The sequence below is a fragment of the Nannobrachium achirus genome (assembly GCF_963921795.1).
Source record: "Nannobrachium achirus genome assembly, chromosome: 2".
NCBI lineage: Eukaryota > Metazoa > Chordata > Actinopteri > Myctophiformes > Myctophidae > Nannobrachium > Nannobrachium achirus.
Window position 1 is genome coordinate 39,210,693 of NC_137811.1, and position 25,388 is coordinate 39,236,080.

At 43.3% G+C, this 25,388-nt stretch overlaps 1 protein-coding gene across 4 annotated transcripts; it reads right to left on the reverse strand.

Moving 5' to 3' along the window:
- Nucleotides 1-1,287: 1,287 nt before the first annotated feature.
- etv1 (ETS variant transcription factor 1) lies at nt 1,288-21,266 on the reverse strand (the record flags this gene model as incomplete). Of its 4 annotated transcripts, XM_080747418.1 has the most annotated exons (12): nt 1,288-1,509; nt 1,732-1,833; nt 3,505-3,674; nt 4,306-4,374; nt 4,492-4,560; nt 6,895-7,142; nt 8,134-8,322; nt 10,142-10,271; nt 15,936-15,989; nt 20,467-20,514; nt 20,847-20,940; nt 21,222-21,266. In XM_080747418.1, 12 exons carry the CDS (start codon nt 21,264-21,266, stop codon nt 1,288-1,290), a joined length of 1,440 nt encoding a protein of 479 aa, XP_080603544.1. The 4 variants fall into 4 exon arrangements, with proteins under 4 accessions (XP_080603544.1, XP_080603545.1, XP_080603546.1 ...); XM_080747419.1 differs by lacking the exons at nt 20,467-20,514; nt 20,847-20,940; nt 21,222-21,266 and adding an exon at nt 19,597-19,657; XM_080747420.1 differs by lacking the exons at nt 15,936-15,989; nt 20,467-20,514; nt 20,847-20,940; nt 21,222-21,266 and adding an exon at nt 19,597-19,657.
- Between the last annotated feature and the right edge of the window lie 4,122 nt (nt 21,267-25,388).

Here is a 25,388-nt window from a genome sequence, read left to right on the forward strand (position 1 = left end):
CTTGTATTCTTTTTCCCCTCCTCCTTTCATTACCATATTACAGTTTCAAGTCTATAATTGCCATTTCACCATAAAGTCTTAAATGTATGTTGTTACAATACATTGTAGTATTCACTCAAATGAGTATAAAAATACATGATGAGATTGGGAGGGGCGTGGGGCAAGTTCAATTACTAAATAGCCGAACAAAAGTGATCATCAAGAATCCTTCGCCTGCTGCATGTGTCGACAGGGGCGTCACACCAAATTCTGGGCCCTGGGTACAAGGATTCACTGCGGGCGGGCCCCCCATGAATGTTAACTATTGAAAAATAGCAGACATACAAGCTCACAGCGCGGCACCGAGTGCCGCGCTGTGAGCTTGTAGATCGGCTATTTTTGAAAAATCGTGAAAATGTGTGCAAGAAACCTATGTCAAGGACCCCCAAGATGATATGTATTTGGCCACGGACCCCGATCTCAAAATATTTAGTTCCAGGGACCCCCCAGAAGCAAAATGTGAGTTAGAAATATTCGCTTAAAAAAGATTTTCACACATTTTCACAACTTTTCAAAAATAGCAGATCTACAAGCTCGCAGCGCGGCACTCGGTGCCGCGCTGTGAGCTTGTATATCTGCTATTTTTCAATAGATAAAGTTATTAGGGCCCCTCCACCTTGGGCCCCAGTAACTCAGTCCCACTTTCCTACCCCTTGTGACGCCCCTGTGTGTGGAGGAGATCTTCACTTCCTTCTCAGAGAAAGTCTCATTTAGCTACAAAGCTGTTCTCAGGTGAACGTTAGGCTGCCGAGTCCTGTCTTACCCGGGCACTGCATGCTCACGGAAATCAGGAAAACAAAAAAAACACAGAAAAAACAAATCCCACTTTTTTTTAAGATACAAACATAACAATCTGAAAGAATCCGGCCAAATCGCTATTAGCCCTGGCAGGTTCACACAACACCAGTCCTCCTGTCCATAAAGTGCACTCTCCATCATCCTGCTCGTACGGCTTGGACATCAAAGAGACAAGAGAATGAAGAGGATCGTGTGTGTGTGTGTGTGTGTGTGTGTGAGTGTGTGTGTGTGTGTGTGTGTGTGTGTGAGAGAGAGAGAGAGTGAGTGAGTGAGAGAGAGAGAGAGAGGGTGGGGGGGGGGAGCTCCACTTGGATTTGCAAAGTCTTTTCCCTCGGACTGACTGTGAACATACAGTTTCAGGTGTAGCAGGGAGCAAGGAAGGGCGGGGGAGGAGGAGGAGGAGGAGAGGAGGTAAGTGTGAGCAGGGGGTGGGAGTGGGGGGGGCTGACGTTAATAAACGTAGCCCTCGTGGTAGGGGTGCGGCGGGCAGTAGGCCCCTTCCTGCGCGTACGCCATGCTCTCGTCAAAGTGCGACAGCGGCACCGTGTCCTCCTCGTTGATCTGCCGCTCCATGTCCGTCTTCAGCACCGGCCGCTGATTGTCAGGGAACGCCATGGAGAACAAAGCCTCAGGGTCGCACACAAACTTGTATACATATCTCTCCCCCGCCACCTGTAGGGAGAGAGGGAGGGAGAGGGAGAGAGAGGTGTGAAAGGCAGGTAAACATATGGGTACAGTAAAGGCTGATATATGAAAAAGAAAAAAAACTAATTCAACCTCAAAAACTGACAAGACCACGGAATTTTGTCACTTGTTAAAAGGGTTGTGCAACAGTGTGGGTTGTAACGTGGCTTTAAGAGGAGACCAACACGCCCTTACTCCTGTATGTTCTACCTTTTGCATGATCCCCTTCTCGTAGTAGTAGCGTAACGAACGGCTGAGCTTGTCGTAGTTCATGGCCGGTCGGTTTTTCTGTATTCCCCATCGACGCGCTACCTGTGTAAGGAAAAACACACACACAACAAAGAGGGCATTATATCAGAATGTCATGGGCATTTACCACATTACCTAATGACTTATCACATAAGTCACGTAAACAGAGGCCACGTGCAATTTACCCAATTTCCTGACAAGAAAGCTGTGACAGTTGAAATGTTAAACAAAGCCTACTAATCCATATTCCCTAATAACAACAATTAGAGTGCGTCCAGACTGGGGCAGACCTGATCAGCGATGTGTTCATTAGGAACTTGTCACACGCCCAGCGGAGGAGGCAGCAGATGTTACAGCACCTGTCAGCCAGACCTCCCACCACCCGGCCTCGCACTCCAACCCACAGCCCTGTAGCGCTCTCTCTCTCTCTCTCTCTGTCCTTCTGTTTAGATCACATCCTAACAATCCCACTCTTTATTGTATTTATTACCATTAATTCAGGAGTGACTCGGGAGGTAGAGCGGGTGTCTCGATTCCATCCCCGGCTTCACGCTGAAGTGTCCTTGAGCAAGACACGGAACTTTGCATGGCTGCCTCCACCATTAGTGTGTGAATGGGTATGAATTGGTGGATGTAACGCACATTGTAAAATCACTTTGGAGAAAGGCGATGAATGCTGACCATTTATGCAGACAATTGCTCTTGCTCTCAATCTTTTTGTTTCCTGTACTTTCTGCTCTCTGCTGTTTTCCCCTCCACTATCCTATAGTTCACAGGTTCTCAAACCTTTTTAGGCCGTGACCCCCAAAATAAACATATATGAACAGGGGACCCCCACCCTGACAAGCACTTGGAATTGTAGGTATTACATTTAATATGACTCTGTTCCACAGATAACTATTGTGAAAATAGCAGATCTACATGCTCACAACGTCTCGCAAATGCAGATACCCTGTATACACTTATGTTGGTTTGTTTACCGTTGAGTGAGAACCTTTTTTTACATTACGCTAATCATCTGGGGACCCCACAAAATAATTTGGGGACCCCCCTGGGGGTCCCAAACCCAAGTTTGAGAACCACTGCTCTAGTTAGTTTTATTCTATTCTATTCAAGAACACTACGCTGCATTGCCAGTCCTTTCATGTCACGATGCTCATTCACATGCTACACCTGTGCTGGCGAAAGGCAGAAGCTGTGAGCTAACGGTCGGCCTCAGTGCTCGTGCCCAAAAGCAACTGCGTTGGGTCACCTGACGGCATGAATGGGCCCCCCTGTTAGTTGCAGCTGGTCCATGCCGCTGAGAGTGCCGTTAAGGCAGCATGGACCCCTGCCAGGTACCCCCCCTCACCACCACCACTCTTCTAGTAAACCCCCCCACGCTCGTCTTCCCTCAGTACATAGAACTGGGCAGCAGTGACTGAGCCTCGCTGTGTCAGATGTGGGCGGCACACAGAAAGCCGGCCCTGTTTCCATTTCAAAGGGACCAGCCGTCAACATAGCTTATATTTTTAGGAATACGTTCATTGAAATATTTATCAGGGCAGCGCCGCTGACTGATGGTGGAGGTGATTTGACTGGAAGACATGCTTTTACCATGTGACAGAGTAGAGGAATAAAGTAAAAAAAAAAAAAGAAGAGTCAAGAGTAGGAGCTTTTTATTTTCACTGCACATGTGACTTATTAAGTACCCACAATGCTCTGTGCACAACAACATTTTGTTAAGGTTCTCACCTCCTCTGGTTCAATGAGTTTGAACTCCATGCCACGGCCGGTCCAGGCGATAAAATGGGAGTTGGACGGGTCGTCCAGCAGGGCCACCAGGAACTGCCAGAGCTGCAGGGAGCCTCTGCGCTGGTACGATGGGCCCTCGCGGTACAGCCCAGACTCCTGCTTGATGTCACCTTCAGGCCACATACACACACACACACACACACACACACACACACACACACACAGTCATTATTAGAAGTGTCTTTGTGTCACTCTGTTAACCAAACCCTACAGTATATTGTCGTTGTCGGGTGGAAACCATGTATGTCCAAAACCGTTTGTGAAAATAGCCGATCTAAAAGTACACAATGCCTCGCATCGCGAGGCGTTGTGTGCTTGTAGATCTGCTATTTTCACTATTTTTTGTGCAACAGTCTTATATGATGAGGCAGGGCTTTAATTTACGAAAAACCGGGAAATTTGAAACTTGGAGATACAAGGTTTCTGCTGGATAGTGACGATATACGTTGTTGATCAGGGTCTATTCTCGGCCCCCACTTATTTTCCCTGTACACAAAGTCTCTTTGCTCGCTGTCGTGACAGGTTGACGAGCATTGTTAGCTTCTAGATCTGCTATTTTTAAAGGCCCAGAATACAGTAGTGACACCAGGGTTTAAGTGGTTAATGCCCATTGTCTGAACTGAGCTTGTATTTTCTATTTGTATGGTCTATTATGGCATTATGAGCATTACTGTAACTTCAATCATTTACTGTTCTGAAAATGCATTTTACAATAAACTTGACGTGGAGGGAAACACCCACCTTCAACCTTTTCAGGAACCACACAGGTGTCGTCGTAGAAATGCCGGGCCACTTTGTCAAACATACAGCCTGGTGAAACGAGAGCACAGAAAATGGCAACAATTTGTATAGTAGCCATAGAAACACCTCCTCCGCCAAAACGCACATCAATCCCGTCCAATCTCAAAGTGCTGTGAGGTGGTATACCTTCGGTCCTGTTAGCGTGGGCCAGGTAGCCGTCTTGCCGCAGGTAGACAGAATGGCAGCTAGGCACTTCTGCTGCGAGCCAGGGGAGGAACAGGAGAGAGGGTGTTAAAGGGCCAGAGGGCAGCATTAAGAACACTATCTGAGAGCAGTCAGAGCCTGTTCGCTCAACGCACCGTTGGCTCTGATTAAAGAACGTGTCCTCCAGCGTTAGTAGCAGCCTTCCACGGTGGCTCCCATGCAGTCACAGCCCAACTCGCTACCGCGCGCCTCTAAACGCACCTTCTGAGAGTTCTAAAGCCAACAGGAGGAATTACGACTGGACAAAGCACGGTGCTATTATGAAAAACGGGGTGGCTAAACTCAGGATGATCGAGTTTTCGCCGTGATATGAGTTTTCAAGGAAAAAGCATCACAGACATGTGGTGGTCAGATCGATATCATACAGTATGGACCTAAGCATGACATGTTTTTTTTCCATTTCATTAACGATTGTTTACCTGGAGTCATCTCGTCCCTACAGAGACAGGTGAGCATTGGACTCATTCAAAAATGATATGTGCACATGATATGAGGAGCAGTTTGCTATGTGTCATCCATGGCCATCCTTGCACATTCCATTTCTCAGTTTTCCATTGACTTAATAATTTCCCTTGATAACGGAAGTGGATTGAAATGAATTTCAAAGAAGTTCAACATTTCATTTGGATTCATCCGATCAGTCTATTTTGTGAAAAGAGCAGGTGTTATATTCTCATACAAAATAAAATGTTTTTTTTTTCTTTCTTAAAAATACATTTCTGAACTCATAACGTAATGTGTTATCTTGTGGACATATTTGTCTTGTTACATTTTGATTGAAATGTCTGACTGAACAATTCTCGGTGGTCTGAAGGCTTGCAGGTTTCAACGAGATCCTGCATTTACTATTTGGCTTTATATTACACCATTGTCCGATTGAACTTCCACTCGCTGCTCACGTTAGAACCTTCTACAACAAAGGCCATCACAGGCATGGCTTACGATCAAAACGGGCCGAAGCGGTTACAAAGTGAATGCTCAATAAACAGACTGAGACCCTTCATTTAGGCCCATAAACATTTCTCTGAACTTCATCAAAGTAATGGGCTTGTAGAGGAAATTACTGCTAATGAAATTACCAGCTCCCCGCCCATCCTCTCCAACAGGCCTGCTCCAGTCAACAAGCTCCACAGTGACTGCTAATAAATTCAGCCTAATGCTTAACTCTGGGATATACAGTAACCGTAGTCAGTAGTCAGTTCAACTTCCTGCCCGTTAGACCACAGTGTGGTGACACACAGTGCTGTTGACGGACATAAAGCACGTATCCTAAAACATTTCAGGCACAAATCTGCACGGGGAACATTTATTTTTGTCTTTTGATGTCCATTTATTTTTAAAAGAAAAATATACAATGCCTGTTATAACACCTCTCCAGAGCCTCTCCACACGGCTCATAAAACTCACTCAACACACATAGCAGCCAGGGACCCAAGTAAACATTCAATTCAAAAAGAGAAAAACACAAAAATTGCAGTTGCATGGGCTTTTCTGCGACGGGCCACGGTGGAAAAATCGCAGAGCTGCTGTTTTGAGAAAAAGGGGGCTCATGTGACAGAGGCGGGCAGACCAAGAAGTGAAAGCTCCGTGGTGTTTTTCTTGAAAGCGACGCCGTGGGAGGCGACTGGGGAGACGCTGCTTTTCCCCTTGACTAGTCACACACATTCTATCCCAGTCCTAGCTCTCCGGGGCCCTGCCTTGTCTGTCTGTCCGTCTTGTGAATGAACATGGCAGACCAGCGCAGGTTCATTCATGCCCCGCTTTAGTCCCAGGCCCAGCGGCTCCGGGCCGGGGATTAGGTCCCTTCACTCGCTCGCTAAAGACAACGGGGAGGTGTGTGTGGGCGGATTTTGGATTATGACCAGGCGTAGGCCCCCCCAGCCCACCCGCCCCCCCCCCCCAACCCCCTTCTCTATTAGAGCACCACAGGAAATGGAGACCGGCACAGACACCCGACCCAACCAGACCCCCTGTCCTAATAATGGGCAAACTCAATAAACGCTACCCCCCCCGCCCCCCTTCTCTCCCATTCCTGAAATGATAACGCTCTGGCAGAATAAGAAAAAGTATGAATGATTTATTTTATTTTATTCTATTTTATTTATTTACAAATGTTTTGGTGGGGTCATTTTGTCGATAGATACTAGATAGACACTTGTTTCTTGAGAAGAAACTTCAGCTCCAGTGATTTAGGAGTAATGATAAACTAGTTTAGAGGGTACGAACACAAACGCACACGCACACGCACACGCACACGCACACACACACACACACACACACACACACACACGCACTTCAGCATTTACTTGTAAATGTCTGTCTCACCCGAGTCGTAGGTGAAATCCCTCGGCTCCTGCTTGATCATCATGGATGGAGGGTATGTGTGCGGCAGCGGGGCACCCACCATGGCTGGGTGCTCAAACAGGGGGTCGGGGTACTCCTGTTTGAAGCCTTGAGGAGGGAAGGGGATGTTGGGCTCTGACATCTGTCTGTGGTACATGGGCCGGCCTTCCCGGGCCAAGGAGGGCGGGGAGGGGAACGAGTGGCATGGCTCCGACAGCTGACGGCGAAATCTGGACAAATGACCGAATAACCGGATTATTTCCGTCCGTGCGGGAAGAAGCAAAGACGAATCTATGCGACAACACTGTACCTTGAGCTGATGTTGATATAATGTGAAACAGCAGCATTCTGGTGAAGCAATATTTTCTGAATAATTCTCAGTGTTTATCTTAACGTTCTTGGGTGGAGTTTGCAAACATTGTGAAATAAAACAGGAGCCAAAATGTTTAGACAATATTGGTAAAGTCTCTGTTTGGTATACAACTTTTCTTGAAAAAAAGGGAGATGACATGCACATCCCTAACCCAAGTTGGGCAGGTGCTGAGCGACGACTAGCGACTTGCACACTGAGGGCTCACATGCGACAATTGTGCTTTATTGCACCAAATAAATAAGTGTGACGTTTCGAGCACACATCTCTTCTTCAGACTGATACAACTTTTCTTCACATTAACTGGTCTAAATATGACAATGTTTGCAAAAATTAAGCAAAATCAAACACTGCTAAATAGAGATATAATCACATGCCAGCATTCTACTGTTGCCCTTGCTAGAAGTCCCTCTGCATAAGAGCATAACTGCTAACCCTCTCAATATGAACACCAGTGGGTTGTCATCAGGGGTGTCACACCAAATTCTGGGCCCTGGGTACAAGGATTCACTGCCAGCCCCCCATGAATGTTCTTCATTAGACTGGGAACACATTATTACGCATAATTTTGTGCTTTAACTATTGAAAAACAGCAGGAACCCCAAAATGTGAAGGAACCCCAAAATGATGTGTATTTGGCCACGGACCCCCATCTTAAAATATTTCGTTCCAGGGACCCCCCAGAATCAAAATTTGAGTTAGAAATGTTCGCTTAAAAATACATATATTTAAAGATTTGTGCACATTTTCACGACTTAAAAAAATAAATAGCAGACCTAGAAGCTTGCAGTGCAGCACTCAGTGCCGCGCTGTGAGCTTGTGTATATCTGTATATCCCCTGGTTGTCATACCTGTGGTCCATGGAGTAGGCATTGTCAGGGAGAGGCTGTGAGGGTGTCAGGTGGGGGTAGGTCCTGTCTGGCTTGGGGGTAGGGGCTGCTGTAGGGGACGCATGGTGGAGTGGGGACACAGGGGTGCTGCAAGGGGGCGTGACTGGGCTGGAGGACTTCATTCCTGTAGGCTGTTTCTGCTCGTAGGCACTGCGGGACAGAGTGATTGGAAAAATATGTTTTTAATTTTATTATTATTATTAACCCATTTAGGCCTAAAAAAAACCTAAAAATGTCCTCACAGTTGTGTGAGAAACCCATGTTTCTATGTCAGTGGTTCTCAAGCCTTTTCATGTCAAGGACCCCCTAGAATTATATGTATTTGACCACGGACCCCCACCTGAAAACATTTTGTTCCAGGGACCAAGAGAAAGAAGGATTTGCGTTTTAAATGTCTGCTTTAAAAACATTATAAATTATAAAGATTTGCAGATATTTTCATGATTTTTCAAAAATAGCTGATCTACAAGCTTGCAGCGCGGCACTTGGTGCCGTGCTGTGAGCTTGAATATCTGCTATTTTTTTTTATAGTTAAAGCATAAAATAATGGTTAAAGTGGTGACAAAGATAATAATTATCATAATAATAATAATGCATAAAATAATCATAATATTGTTATAGACAATAACACAATACACAACATACGTTTTATATAAAGAAAATACTGGCTGACATTTAAATGAATTTGGATCGCTTCGCTGAATAAAATAGCACGTCATCACCACACCATTATCTCCTGACGTACATTCTGGCGATTTGATGGAGAGTGCTGTGCGGAAAATGTGACACCTTGTCTCCTTTTGTCTACTTTTCATACTATTCATCTGAGCATGAGACGGCAGGTGACTGAATGAATCACACACGATTCACCACTCACTAAAGGTGGGTTTATGACGGCTTTCTGCATGCATGGTGTCGGTAATTTCACTAGCATGCACATGGAATAAATGTCATGTATATTACAAATCAAATCGATTCAAGATCGAGTGTAACTAAGCAACACTCCAGTGCCATGGCCCCTTGGAATTGTCTGAAAACGAAATTCTCAGAATGTGAATTGTTACAAGGTGGTACTTACTTACAAGGATTTACTTTAGAAATAAAATATGTCTTCAGTCGACCTGGCGCATCTCATTTGAAGCATTTATCACAGCGTATTTCATTTCATTTGAAGTAATTTTCAAAAATGCAAGCAATCTTTCTCTCTGTCTGTCTGTCTGTGTGTGTGTGTGTGTGTGTGTGTGTGTGTGTGTGTGTGTGTGCGTGCGTGCGTGCGTACGTGCGTGCGTGTGTGTGTGTGTGTGTGTGTGTGCGTGTATAGCACGCGCAAAAACACTTCTCTGTAAACCTATGATGTAACAAATAAAGCGTTAGTAAACACATAAAATGCTACACTTACATTTTGAGGAGAAAGTTTCATGATTCAAGATACATCTCTAAAACACTGCAGATCCATACTGCAAAAGTATTCAATTAGCCAAATTGACTGCATGCCCTTTAAACATTATTACAATTAATGCCATCAATTGTATAAAGAAGAAATGGCATGTTTTGGGATGATGAGCATCACTAAACTGTTTTACAGGTCTTTTCTGACACAGAATAGTAATAGTGACTGATTTACTACAGTTGAAGAGTACATTTTAATGTATGTATGTACAGTTAACGCTATGTTGAGTTGTCCATTCAGTACTGAAATATATACAGGGATATAATCTTTAACAGTGCTATTATCGGCCTACAAGGAATGTTACCTTTTGCCTTTCAAATACTTTTTATATTATTTTATTTTCACAATTTTCTAATAGCAAAAGTATATAATAATGCTTAAAGTCGTTAAAATGTGAAATGACACTTTCCCTTCACTTTCTAAAATGATTTCCCGGTTTTAATGGATTAAGCCATTTAAACACGGTCGACACCTTGTTGTGGCCTAACATTCTTTTGCCAGCGTCTTCAGATTTCCCACCTGATGTTGTACAGGCACTTCTCTCCATAGTGGAGTCTGAAGGGCCGCTCTTGGTTACAGTTAGAGCTCAGCTCTGAACACGGGCTGTGAGGCTCCCTTTTGATCTTCAGCTGCAGTCCGTGGAACGCCACTACACCACACACAGAGGGGAGATTGAGAGAAATCTGTTTAGAATAGAAATGAAAATCACACATACTACATACAGTAATTGTTATGAATGCCACAAAAAACACCATTCAGTTTCAAGGATTCATTGTTAATCATTCATATTAATAGCATGCCACTGTAAAAGAGTGCCCTACATCACATTACATTTAATGCCCTGATGTCCGCCAATATGGTAAAGAAGAACAGCCTAATAATAATCAATCCAAAATGGAGAACTGAGCATCCACCATGCATGTCTGTCTTGTCTGACATCCCTGGTCATCAATCACCCCGACAACTCACTTCAAATCATATTTGTGTGGCCTCTTTCTGAGGGGAAAGTCTAGGGGTTACTAAATGCTTTATCTGCTTTCAGCTGGCTGTCAATACGTTCCAGACAACAACAAGAGGGCTCATTGATCTGAGGGGAGCGTACAATCACTACCTATGGCCCCCGCAGTGAGCCCGGTGCATCTGAGTGGCTGTAAAGTGCCTGATCAGTCCTGATTAACATCCCATCATCTGGAGTCATGATCAACGCTAATCCGATTGGCTGCACTGCTGACAAAGACCCAGTCAGTCAGAATGAAGTCGAGCTCAGGTTGCCTCGCCAACTGCCGTCTCACCGCAAGTGTGCGCAAAGACGTGCAAAGCGGAGAAGTTACTCTACAGCGCTCTGCTCTATCAAATCCTCGCTGATGCATGACAGAGGGCCGGCTAAGCTCGAAGAGGACAGCTTTTGATCGATGTTACCGACGGGATTGGGATCTACTCTTCTTTGCTGAATCAAGACACAAAGCAACCAGAGGTTATAGGAATGGATGAAGGAAATCCGTCAACTCCATCCTATACCACAAAACAAACAGACATTTGTCGAGCTGGAATGACATTCAGATTCATGGTTTTTGGGTTTGCTAGGGTGAATATTTTCCTTGAAAGGCCCATTGAAACAGGCCCATGTCCAGGGGACTGTGGGAATCACTTCAGGGCCAGGGAGCTGAGAGAAGCGGATGTTTTGGGGAGTTTTTTCTCATGGCTGACTGACAGCTGCCATGTGTGCAGGTCTCTATGTGCAGGAGTCGATCTGCCAACACCCCATCTGACTCCCAGCCGGGCCCCTGGGGGACGGGGGCCCCTGGGGGCCGGGCCACACGGCCCGGCGTGACAAAGCGCAGGGGTTGTTTGCAGCCATCACTGGGGGCCTGACCTTTCCAGGTCATCGATTGGAGGTCAAAGAGACACTTCCTGAGGAGAGACCTTTGGCGAGCTGGAGTGCTACACACAGGCACATAAGAATATCGTCGTTGTCAGGTGGAAACCTTGTATGTCCAAAACCGTTTGTTTTGTATTTAACATTTTAAAAATAATTTAAACTAGTGAAAACAGCCGATCTACAAGCACACAACGCCTCGCACCGTGAGGCGTTGTTTGTTTGTAGATCTGCTGCATTCAGTGTTCACTACTTTTGTGCAACGGCCTTGTATGGTGAAGCAGTGCTTTACTTTGCGAAAAAAATTGAAACTTGGGAGATACGAGGTTTCTGCCCGACAGTGACGATATGATGTTCTAAACAGCCTTGACATTGCTTATTAAGTTGACAAAAATAGTCTCAGTTACTTAGTTCAGAATCAGAATCTACCTCACTCTATTGCCAATACATACAAGACATGCAAATCATTTATTCTGGTTAAATACATGCAAGAACCATTTACACTGCTTTCTAAGAGACTTGCATCTGTATCGACAGTATTTGATACATTTGTCACGTTGGATTTCTTTTCTTTTCTTCTTGTATGGGTTTGGGTTATATTGTATGCATAAATATTTAGGGGTTGTTTATTTTGTATCTGTAATTTATAAACGTCACATGATCAGCTGCAATATTAATAATAGGTTCACCTAGATTGAGGCAGATCTTAAAATAGAAATGGAAATGTCACAATAGATTTTGTCAATGGGGTGCCAAGTAACACAAATCAATAGCGAAGGCATTGCCCCTAACTAGAACAGATACTTCCTTTTTCAGTCCAGAATGTCATGCCCATCACTGCTTGATTGCTCTCATTATCTACATATTGATTAGCCTAGAAGATGGTAGGGTGTTTAAAAGAATACGCAGTTGAAACAATTACTGCCTCTATTTTGAATGCAAATGGCTTTGTGTTATTAGCAAAGATATTCTGTCATTTGTCTGCTCATTTTTCTAATCCAAGGCTTCAATAACAACCTTTCAGCGAACGTTAGTGTGGTCACATATACTGTACACATAATTTGCTAAGTATTATTATTCTATTCATTGTGGTAAATATTCTATATAATAAAATATTTGTATTATATTTTCTTATTTGTTTCCTGTTCAACTTCTAGATAATATTAAGCCGTTATATACTGATTACCAAAAGGAGCCCTTGGGGCTGACTAAAACGTGTGGTTTGGCAGAGCCAGAGTCTACATTTGGCAGATATGAATCCGGTCCATTCATGAAACAAAATCGTTTTTTTTATTTATTTTTTGCTGAAGTTTTTGGTAGCAGTCAAATATCTCCCATTCCATTTTCACCTACAAGGTGCTGTTAAATGCTAAATGTTAAATGAGACTCTGATCTGCTGGTGGCCTCATTTTACACCTCCTCTCCTCTCCTTCATTCCCGCTAAGTTATGCTAATGGTAAGCATCTGTGTTGGAGCTGAAGACAAAGAAAACTCTCCTCCATCATCACAGCCTGAGGAGCCATTAGGTTTGGGAGACCGCTCAGCCACTGGTTGGAAGCTAACCACTCAAACCACTCCAACTCCAGCATCCCTATTCTGGGGGGGAACATTCGGCAAAAATCGATCTACAAGTTCTATTTTGTCCGGAAAGATTTGGTGTAGAGACGTAGAAAATCGGTCCTAGTCGGGTTGCAACTCTGTCTGTACTATGTTTCCGTTCCACTGAAAGAGGTTTTAGGTGGTTAAGCCCTAAAAGCTTCGCACACAACAAGTAGAAAAACTAACTGATATAGGCCTACCCGTTGTGAGCTTGCAGATCTGTCATTCATTTCTTTTAAATAAAAGTGCCTATAATGACCAAAAATAGGTACGCCAGGTTTAGAGTGCTTAAAGGGATATGGAGAATTCTTGTGTCTGTTACTTGGTAAAGTGCCATTGCTTGTCAAAGGGGTGATAGATTTGACACCTTTAAAATGAAATATAGAATAATATACGTCAAAAACGTATCACACCTTCTTTCCAATTATGTCGTTCGTACCACATGTTCCTTACCTTTCTTCTCTCATCTATATCCACCTTATCATCACTGTCGGGCAGAAACCTCGTATCTCCAAGTGTCAAATTTGATTTTTTTTTCACAAAGTAAAGCACTGCTTCATAACGCAAGGCCATCGCACAAAAGTAGTGAAAAAAACAGTTTTCACTAGTTTAAATCATTTAAAAAAAGATAAATACAAAACAAACTGTTTTGGACATACAAGGTTTCCACCCGCCAACGACGTTATGTTTCCTCTATCTCTATCTCATCCCTCGATCTTCTCCTCTCTCTCCATGCACCTTCAATCCATTCAACCATCTCTCGGTCTCTCACACACACACCCCTCACCCCCCCTCTCTTTCTCTCCATCCATCCATCCATCTCTCTCTCTCCTCCATCCATGGTGAAAACCCATATGGGAGAGCTGCCGGTTAGGATGCCTGCTCGTGAGCCCAACCACGGTGCCCTCGCCCTCCCACCATCTGTTAGTGGCGCTCCAGTCTGCTGCCGCATGCCAACAGGACCATTCAGATGGTCAGCAGTCCCCCCGCTACAGTGACCGCCCGCCCCTGGGGGCTTCTGAAGGACAAGGGGACAGCGTAGGTGACCTCTGGTTCTCAGCTACTATAGGGACCAGTCGACCAGGGGGGGAGGGAGCTAGGGGGATACCATACAGGCTTCATGCGCTCACTGCTGTACACAGTCAAATCTGGAGTCTTAGTTAACTTTAAATGGAAATAATGGACCCTTATGGGTAGATCTTTACACTCAGAAATAAAATGCTCAACGAACACAGCTACTGAAAATAAAAGAAATGGATGTACTATCCAGGTGAGTTGTATATAAAGAAATTCTATCTTCACTGTCGGGCAGAAACCTTGTATCTCCAAGTTTCAAATTTGTACATTTTTTCGCAAAGTAAAGCACTGCTTCATCATACAAGGCCATCGCACAAAAGTAGTGAAAACAGCCGATCTACAAGCACACAACGCCTCGCGGTGCGAGGCGTTGTGTGCTTGTAGATCGGCTGTTTTCACTAAATCATTTTAAAATGTATAAATACAAAACAAACGGTTTTGGACATACAAGGTTTCCACCCGACAACGACGATATATTTATTTTTATTTCATTTCTCAATATAAATCTTTGCACAAAACACCATGTGTTACTAAACATTTGCATAACAGTTCAACAAGGAGAGAGGGAAGACCAAGGCTGCATGGCGACAGTGTTTTGCTGGTTTCTCACAGTTTGCACGGGCCTTTTGGCTCATCTAAAAGACATGTGCTCGCACCGCACCGGGCCCCACTGAGCTCCGCTCGCTCCATTTCTGTCCCCCGTCTTGGCACTCCCTCCGCCTGGGGGACGCCGTGCCAAGTCACCAGCCCTGTCTGCATTCACTGTCAGCGCTAAGTGCACGACCAGGTGAAGTTGTAACAAATACACTAATGACGGTTCATACAGTAAATGTATGTGTGTAATAGGATTATTATAAAATTATCTGAAATAAAATATATATACCAGTATATATATATATATATATATATATATATATATATATATATATATATATATATACGTTCCTTTTGAGCGGATTGTTATGTGAGAGGGTGAGAGAGAGAGAGAGAGAGAGAGGGAGAGAGAAGCAGAGAGAGAGCAAGAGAGCGAGAGAGAGAGCACCCTTGTTAAGATATCGCGAAAAAAAAAAGCTGTGCTAAAAACATCATGACAAGTCCCAGAAAATAAACCACAATATTTTGATGTTTCCTTATGCTAATAAATCACAGTGCAATAATATCACACTGGTGGTGGCAAAGAGCTCTCGTTGCGACAGAGGGAAAAGAGAGTGCCACACACACACACACGCACACACACACACACACACACACACACACACACACACACACACACACACACACAGACACACACGCACACGTGCACACACACACACGCGCACACACACGCACACACACACACACACACACACACACACACACACACACACACACACACACACACACACACACACACACACACACACACACACACACACACACACACCCTCCCTCCCCTCCCATGCACCTGTCTGCCTACTCGCAAGACTAGCTCTCTGGAGAGCACTTGTATGAGCAAAGGTGAGGATACTGAGAGACATGGAAAAACACACTCTCACTACACACACACACACACGTCGGGACGAGGACACACAGGGGATGCATGTACACTACTAGACATGCGGCACATACACACTTAAAAGCCTCAGTTAATTTAACTCTGAGTGTACAAAATGGACCGAATGGACCCTCACAGGATCCTTCAGTTACATGTTGTACACTCTCAGAGTGGATAAGTTAACTCTGAGTAAAGGGACAGAGAAAGTGATGTGGTCGCTTACTCACAGTTTTCAGTCTGGAAGTCTGGAACAAACTGCTCGTCATTGTCGGGAACTTGAGCTGAAGATGTAAACAGAGAAGAAAAGACCACATTACTCCTGATAGATATGGACAACACGGCATTGATTACGGTTGAGTTTAGTCCCAACGCTTCCGCTCGTGGTCTCGCGGGACCATAAATAGAGCCGTCCCCAGCGTTGCTCATCTCTGTATGATATGTCTGCTGGAGTCAATTATACAGTAAATGTGTGTGGGCAAAAAAAAAGGCACATTTGACAGAAATGTGCCTATTTTCACCCTGACGTTCAGGATTCATTTTAAATGGAATATTTAAAAACAATATGTTTTTTTTTTTTAATATATGTTTTAAGAGCCCACGGGTGATTTAACGTAAGAGTTGTAAGTAACACAAACACCTAAATTACACTCTACCCAACGCCTCTGGGGTCATCCTGCATACAATCCACCGTCACATAAGTCACAACTTATTGAAGAGAGACTGAAAAACGGCCCTTTAATCAAAGTACACGCAGTAAGAAGTCAAATTCATGCATTTCTAACGCTGAACGCGTACGCACGCTGAACATGTACAGTAGCAACATTATGTTCATACACTCTTGGAGTTAAATTAAATTAAACTAAATTAACACTGAGGACTTGTGTTGTTTCGGTCTACCTCAAAATGTCATGTCCTGAGGTCGTCCTGGCCATCGGTTGCACTGTCCCCCAGCCCTCAGCCCAAGCCAGCAGCCAAACACCCATTGTTAACTGTATCTAATTGGGTTCTTCCCCACTGCTGAATCCACCTGTACCTGCCGAGTTAGGTCTGTTCCAAGCCTGAGAGTTTTACCTCTCCTTCGCACGCCCCTGCACCCGGGCTAATGCTAAAATAATGAAGCCTTCTCTCCGCACCGAGTCCAATTAGGCGTTGCACATATTTATATCACACATATTTACACCCGGTGACAGTTTTTCATGTCCCTCAAGTTCAACTTTGGATGAAGGCAATAGGAGATTTAAATGTGTCATTAGCACATCTATTTATACACACAATGAGGTGGGTCCTCATTATCACTGAATCAGTAACATGTCTCTGCATGTTAATACCTATTACAACGCAAAAAAAAAAATCTCAATTTTGCTTCTTTTCCCACTTCTGATCTTGGTGATGTTTATGCAAAGGTGTGAATGGATGAAACTAAACAATCAACAGCACAACAGAAAACAAATAAATAAAAGAAAACTGCTGTACTCTCATAAAAGTCTTCCACAAACATGAATGTAGCACAACCGAACAATCAAAACGAGATTATAATTATTTGTAAATAAATACTGTCTACTTCTACACTGTGATTCTCTGCACTATGGCAATCATTAAAACAACAGAAAAAAATATATATATAAATCCAACTCTAGTCTCATTATCCCTCTCCTTGACGGTACAAACATACCGTAACTTCAGGCAGCGCAAGTTTGGAAGGAGAGAGAAAGAGAGGAGCTGGTGCGTGGGTCGGGAAAGGGGGAGGCGGGGGAGGGAGGGGGAGAGTGGTTCTGTGTCCAGAAGGACCAGCAGGATGCATGAGTCACACTGGCCTCAGTCTGTGAATGAGACAGCTGATCCCTGCAAACCAACTCCTGGGGAGCGCCACAGAACTGGAACTCTGCCGCCATTCACAAAAAAAAGGGAGAGAGGGGGGGAGAGAGAGAGAGCAACAAAAAAGAGAAGAGCGGATGAAAAAAAAAAGAAATTCATAAAGCCTCCGAAAACAACTGGTAGTAGAAGTGGCACATGCATTGTGAGACAGAAGTACAGTAAGAGGCCATCGGACACCTTCTTTATTTCACAAGGCCTTACTACTACTACTAGCGAGTGCTCTGCTTTTGAGCTCAAATGTAGTGCTAGAAGAATAGGCTGAGAGGCCATATATGTAGTCATTTTGTCATGACTGATTTTGTTGAAACATTATTATAACAGAGACAATTTTCACAGGTATCAAGGTGCGAAGAAAGAGAAAACAGAAGATGGGGGGGGGGTAGATTTGTAAAATTGTAGTATTTTGAAACTGCAGCATGAAAGCACTTGAATAACTCCTGACAAAAAAAAAGAAAGAAAATGGTAGGGGGTCGAGGAAAGCGGCGGTTACTGGCACATGTCTGCCCAAAGACATATGCCTGTCTTGGTGTATGCTGTCGGATATTCAGCCTGTCTCCCATAATTCCTCCTCTTATTCCAATTACTTGAACTAATAAATCTTTGAAATGGGAAGGTATTCCTTTTTGTCTTAATGGACAGGAAGTCATCCATTAAATCTACAGTCTTGAAGCGTACATTATCACATTGATCCATGACAGGCAGAACTGTACTCCATACAGTAATATCTTTATCAGCGGTCACTGTCTCTTTTCTCACTTAAGATACTTAAATATTAAAATCATGTCTTATTCCTCTACACGCCCCGCGGTGTGTGCTGCTTCATAATCCAACTGGCAGCGAGTGTCTGCTGAAGTATTCCAATATCTGTTTAAAAGCATACTTTTCATTTTTAAAAGCTGTGAGTTATACTCACAAGCATTTTCAAATGTGTTAAAGAATAGATGAATCTTATGAATGATTGAGATTTTTCTTCACCTGTGTGATGGTGCGTTTTTTTTTTCCCTAAAGCCTATTGAGAGATTGTATAAAGAAAGGTTATGTCCTTTAATAAAATACAATTAAATTAAAAGAAATGTAATTAAGACCTGCTATTAGAGCTGGTGTTCCAATATTTTGAGTTAGTGCACACTGCACTCTTAAAAGTTGCAGCTACTTTGTGGCTAGAGTCATTATACCTATGCAACCTCAGCACTAAGCGATACTGTATGTTACATTTCACATTTCATTGCTCTGCTGCTATAAACGCTAAATGCAAAAGTCACGTTGCCCAAATAAAATATTCGATAAAGAATTACACTAGCACGTTGTCTTTCCGAAAACTATACATTTTGACATGGCACAAAGAAACAGCTAGTCTAAATAATTGGAACTGAAAAGGGATTTTTTTTTAAAGGCATTAAAATAGATTTATCAAACATGTCTTAAAATTGTAGAGATTATCTGTAAAATGTATTTTTTGTAACATGTTTCCAATTACACTTGTAAACTGAAAACCAAGATAAGATAATCTACACACACTGTGGGATGTTGTGTTATATGGAAGATATTATATAATATTTTGTATATTTATATTTTAACACAATATACAGTAATGGCTTTTAGTTTTACCATGGTGACAAATGCAGTATGTCTGTGAATATTTAGTTGTATTTACGTTTACTTTGAAAACACTGTAGCTATAATTTCTTTTATAATGTTTTCTCAATATAAAACTTTTAGATATATATACAAATGTTTTAATGTCAAGATTTGTAAGTTTCTAATATGGCAGCGACAGGACAGGTAATAATGATAGGAATTAACCCCTGTTAAAAGGATTCTTGTACAGTAACTACTGTAACTATCAAATATTTCATATAAATCCTCAAGGCTTACTTGGTGATGTGGACTTTCACAATGCAGAACAAATGTCTCTATAAAAGTTACAGGCTTACACTAAGCGAAACAAGCACATACACCATGAAGCATGCACATTACAAACAGAATAGAAGAAGTTCAATATTCACCACTAACCAAAACTTCGATGTTGCAGGCAGGGCGGAAAGAAGACACTCGCACTTAAATCCTGAAGCATCACGTCTCAGTTAGACCACAAAGAGCATGTCTTGCCATTAGAGAAATGTTAAAAAAAATAAAAGAATAACTTGGGGTGAGGGGTGAGGGGGAGGGGATGAAATATATATCAATGACCACGCTGAAACCAACTCTTTCTGGAGAGTTTGCGAGAGAGGAAAAAATATATCCGTTGTTTAAAAAAAAAAAGTCATCCAAAAATGTTAATTGAAGAAGACAAGACGATACTACAGCTGTAGAAGACAAGAGTGCGCTAAGGTGTTAAGAGGAAGCAAACAAGGGAGAGAGGAAGGACAGAGGGAGAGAGAGAGAGAGAGAGGGAGAGAGAGAGAGAGAGAGAAAGGGAGAGAGAGACAGAGAGAGGGAGAGAGAGTAAGTGCAGGTGAGGTGTGTGTGAGTCTGGGAGAGAGAGAGTGAGGGAGGGAGGGAGGGATGGCAGGCTGCTTGCTACACAGCGCTGGTGATGGAGGTAGAGGTGGCAGCATGCAGTGGCTGGTGGTGAAGCTCGCATTGGCTCTCGCCAAAAAGCAGAGGAGACTAGTGAGCATCGAAGAAGAGTCTTCTCCTGGTAATCTGTGATGACACTCTTTGGGGTAGAGCCTCCTCAGTCTCCCTCAAGACCCTGCTCTCATCATCACAGCCCCTAATGTATGCATGACACACAAGGTGCCTCTTCCACACAGGCTTTTAATTGGACTGCAAAACACTAAGGCATCTAACTTGAGGCACATTTCCATCTCTCTCTCTCTCTCTCTCTCTCTCTCTCTCTTTGTGTTACCTTATAACCCTTCAACAGCATAAAGCACTCACCCTCCGCAAGCCAGGTTTCTTGCAGTTGACAGAGATCCTGGAAGAGTTCTAGAGGAGGAAAAGAAAAGCCATGTGAGTGACAGTGATCCACGGCCCGGAACTGGAGAAAAAAAAGCATTCAGAGACAGTTGACTTCATTATGACAGGGGCTGTATGCTCTCTGTACTATTGGCAGACTTGGCAGAGTCCAGGGAATGCGTGCAGCTTAACAACTCAATTTGTGTCTGTGTAACCATTGACAGATGCTTGTGAGAATCTTCACAAGCCACAGTGTTGTAATTGAGATTTTGTACTTAGGAGTGCAGGTGACCACAAACCAATTGAATTTTGCTTAATGTTTAGGAGCCGTGAAATTAACTTTCTCCCTGCCCCCTGCCTACCTTCAGTGTCCAGGGCCAGGTCAGACTTAATGAATTTTCTCTTTCTGTCATTTGCTGGCCTCTTATTGCTGCAAGTCCTCTTCTCCTGCGTCTTCTGTGAGGGAGGAGAGACATGGATCAATGTGTTTTCTTTTCTGTTTGACAAAGTGCTGCATGTCTTAGTTTACTGTGGTGCCTACACTTAGATTGATGGCACATGGTATCTGAAAGCCATTGGATATTAAATCACTCCTCAGCGCCTCACACAACTTATAAACTATGTGAGTTTGTCACATGAAATCAAATAATACGTTCTATAACTTAACACCAGTTTCGAGTGGACTAATAGCCTATACGCTCTGATTTAAGTATCCAACTTTTCATGCAATGACTCACATTGAAATTACAGTAAGGCACTTGTTGGTCGTGGAATCCATCCATTTCGCACCGCCGATCGAGGCTGTGATTAATTGATAAAGTGGTTAAAAATGCCTCTCCTGAGATCTCCTGTCCAGTCACCCTTAAAAAAGAGATGGATAAAAGTCGACATGAATGACGGTCGATCGCTCTCCTCCTTTTATTAACAATTTACAGTTTGCGTTGGCGTGGACGGTGCGTAAAAGAAAGAAGCGTAAAGGTTGAAGCACCACAAGCAGCAATTGTTTTTGTTTTGCTTTGCTTTTATTAACGACATAACGAGTGAAAACTTAACAAGAATAAAAAACGACTCGAGAGTGCACTTACCTAACCAACGAATCATCCCCGTTTGTCTTTGAGTCGCTAATCGTTAGCGAGAGAGAGAGGCTGCAGAGCGCGAGGAGGGAGAACAGTTCGCAGGCTGAGTGTTCCCTGTCTCCCGGTGGATGCCTGCCTCAGCCTGGCTGCCCAGAGCGCAGAGTCAGTTGCCTCAGCGCGGCTTGGCATCGCCTCCCGGGGCCTCCCATAGAAACAGACCGCGCTCGCTTTCCTATTGGTTGTCCATGTCTTTCACTGGATCACATTTCTAGCAGTCAATCTAACTTATACTGAGCTGTAAAGCAGCAGGTGTGCGTTTTTGTTGTTGTTTTTGATTTCATGAATCACATCATCATCAGTCTATCTATTACTTAAGTCTTTTGCCCATTATGTTTTCCTCCGCGAACAACTGATGGCTGATGGCACCAAACTTTATGATCGACAAAGAAAACTTTAGACATGAAGCATAGCTTATTCTTTGAGTACAAAAGGAATCCAGTGCAAAAAGCCATTGTGCTTTCTTGTGGTTTACATTTTAGTTGATTGATTGATTGATTGATTGATTGATTGATTGATTGATTGATTGAATAGGCTACTTTATTATAAGATATAGGAAAAGGTACAGGACAGTGTTGGCAACAATTCACATGGATACAAGGTCAACTAAAGGGATAAAGACCACAAGAAAGCTCAAAGGCTTGTTTAAATTGGGGTCCCTTGTATCTGAGTAGACCTTGTATCTGAACTGTACTGTCCTGTTGCCTACTTTCTCCTATGCAAACTTCTAATAACGTATTCAATCAATTCATCAACTACAGCATCCCCCCCCTCACACACACACACACACACACACACACACACACACACACACACACACACACACACACACACACACACACACACACACACACACACACACACACACACACACACAATGTACTCCCCTTTCTACACATTTCCCACAGTCCACACGCACACACACACACACACACACACACACACACACACACACACACACACACACACACACACACACACACACACACACACAGGCGCACGCGCGCACACACAGCACACACCTCACTCAGTTGTAGCAGTCCCAGTCAAGTTTAGTGTCCATGGTAACAGTGTTTTGAAGTGCTTCCAGAGGGACTTGGCTCTTCCCTTCTCTGTAAGGGACACATTGTTGAATGAGCCTCAGACCTGCAGAAGGCGCTGACCTGTGAGTAAACCACAGGTCACTGGGCAACTGAGGACAGCTTTCAAACATACAGTGAAAGAGGACAGCTTCCAAACACACCAAATGGTATTATAATGTGGCGAGGGCAGGCAGCTGCTGCTTTTTGATTGAGAAATACCCTCAAAGCAGGTGTAATGAACCTTGTATAGAAGCTTCTATAGGGCAGCGGTTCCCATCCTTTTCTGGATAAGGGCTTAGGACACACTTGCAAATCTTGGAAAAAAAAGTTTTTGCGTCGCACCAATCTGACCACAGCCATCATCAGTTTGCAGAGGAAAACATAATGGGCAAAAGTAATAGACTGATAGGCCTACATGAAATCAACAACAACAACAACAAAAACGCACACCTGCTCTACAGCTCAGTATAAGTTAGATTGACTGCTAGAAACATAAACTAGGACCTTGCCCGGGGGTGTGCACAGTATATGAGGGATTGAATGTAGGAGTCTCAGAAGTAATGTTGGAGAACCCAGACGTATCAATGACGTCATCTCCAAATTTGGGCACTGTTTCAGCATGCAGATGTTACCATGGCAGCGAAGCATGCGGTATGTACATGTACTGTACATGTACAGGCGGAAAGTATCAGTGATGTCAGAAATGTGGGCAATATTTCACCCGTTTATACACCCATATATGGTGTTCCGTCATGTCCTATAGCTCATATGCATGTTCCGTGTCCAGGCCAGTATGTGACACTGTAGACAGGCAGACGTCTATTTGAATGCTCAATAGTGTTTCCAGCATGGATCGGAACACTTTACTGTAAGTTCCTATATTGGAATCACAATGAAAACCGATTCTTCAAGATTTTCAAGAAAAAATGTCCATGACATTTATTTAAAATTTTGTTATTTAATGTTATATTAGCATTAGAATAAATCTTTTGTCTTCTGGCAATTATTTGGGGGAGGGGGTGCTTGCAATATCCTCTGGCCCTGACCCACCTAGGTTGGGAATTGCTGTTAGATAGATCTAAGATACCTTTGTTGATTCATTCCGCAGGGGAACTTCAGTCGCCCAGGGGCAGCACAGCAGTTAAGAGTTATACAGGTAATAACTAGTAAGATGCCTCAGGTCGCGCCATTTCATGGCCATCTGGCCGGTGATGTATATCGGACCAGTTAGTTACCCATATATGGAGACCCCTGGTACCCATGTACTGTATATGGAGATATGCTATGAGAGCCCAAACATGCTTACTCAGTTATTCGTTAAGTGAAAGTCTCATGACGTCTATGACATCTGACATACATACAAATACCCCTTTTATGCCCATACATGGAGATACCTGTCTGTAGAACCAGGCACACAGATATGGGCTGTCTTGGCTATCTGTCTTGGCCATATTATATATGGATTCTGTTAGTGTGGTATGTGGCCGATGTGGCCTCCATGTATGTGCATTCCCATATGAAGTCCTGTTAGATATGGCCTTACGTAATATTGATGATATCAGGGATCTCCATGTATGGGCATAAAAGGGATTCTGTTAGTGTGGTTCCCCTGACATCACAGTGAAGTCAGAGTGTGATGTCAGAGCGGCAAACCCATTCTGTTAGAGTGGTTTACCGGACATCACAGTGACGTCACAGTGATGTGTCAGGGGAACCACAAGTGTCAGGCGTTATAGAAAGACAGACAGACAGAGATACGGTCAACCTGTGACAGTGCACATACTAAACCATGTCATTAGAGATCAGAGTCCACTCCTTAGTACATCTTTCTCTAGAGCTACCTTAATACATTTGGTCATTGGATCTGAATATTATCAAGTGCTTCCTTTTGGACTTTTGGTTGTTGATAGTTCATCACTGTATCTAACTAAGCATCGTATCAGGTATCACAGTGTCCTTGGACAAGACACATAACTGCCTGCTAACTCACAGTAGCTACACAGCTCCGGAGAAACCCACCAGCAAAATGAAAATGTAACGAAGAGTACAAATTAGTGGACTGTGACATATTTAATCAGTCACCCTACATCGACAAATCACCGTTGAGAAGAGGAATAATCCGTAGTGATGCTCCACGAGTGGTTTGTTTAACAAGGTGTCCATCTCCATGGTGTTTCTGACATTACAATAATATCTGATTAAAGGTTAAAGTCTGACTATTATGTCACATACATTGCTGTAATAAATAAACTACATAATAGGCAGCAGCACCCATCCATTAGAATTTTGTCACATTTTTCATGCATGTGCAGCAGACACACCTTGCTGAGAATATATATATATATATATATATATATATATATATATATATATTAGGGGTGCAACGATACACAAAATTCACGGTTCGATTTGGTTCGATATGTTGTTGTCACGGTTCAATATTTTTTCGATTTTTTCCTCGATTTAAAAATGTATTTTTATAACTACGTATTTTTTTGTTTTAACTTTGAACAATACGGTACCCAACCTCTAGGGTAGTGGTTCTCTAAGTGGGCTCTGCGAACCCCTAGGGATCCTTGAGGGGGTTCCAGGGGAATGTGGATGTGGAGTGGTATTGTATTGTATTTTCGGTACAGGGTCATGCGGTTCGGTACACCCTCGTATTGAACGGTTCGATATCGATACAAGT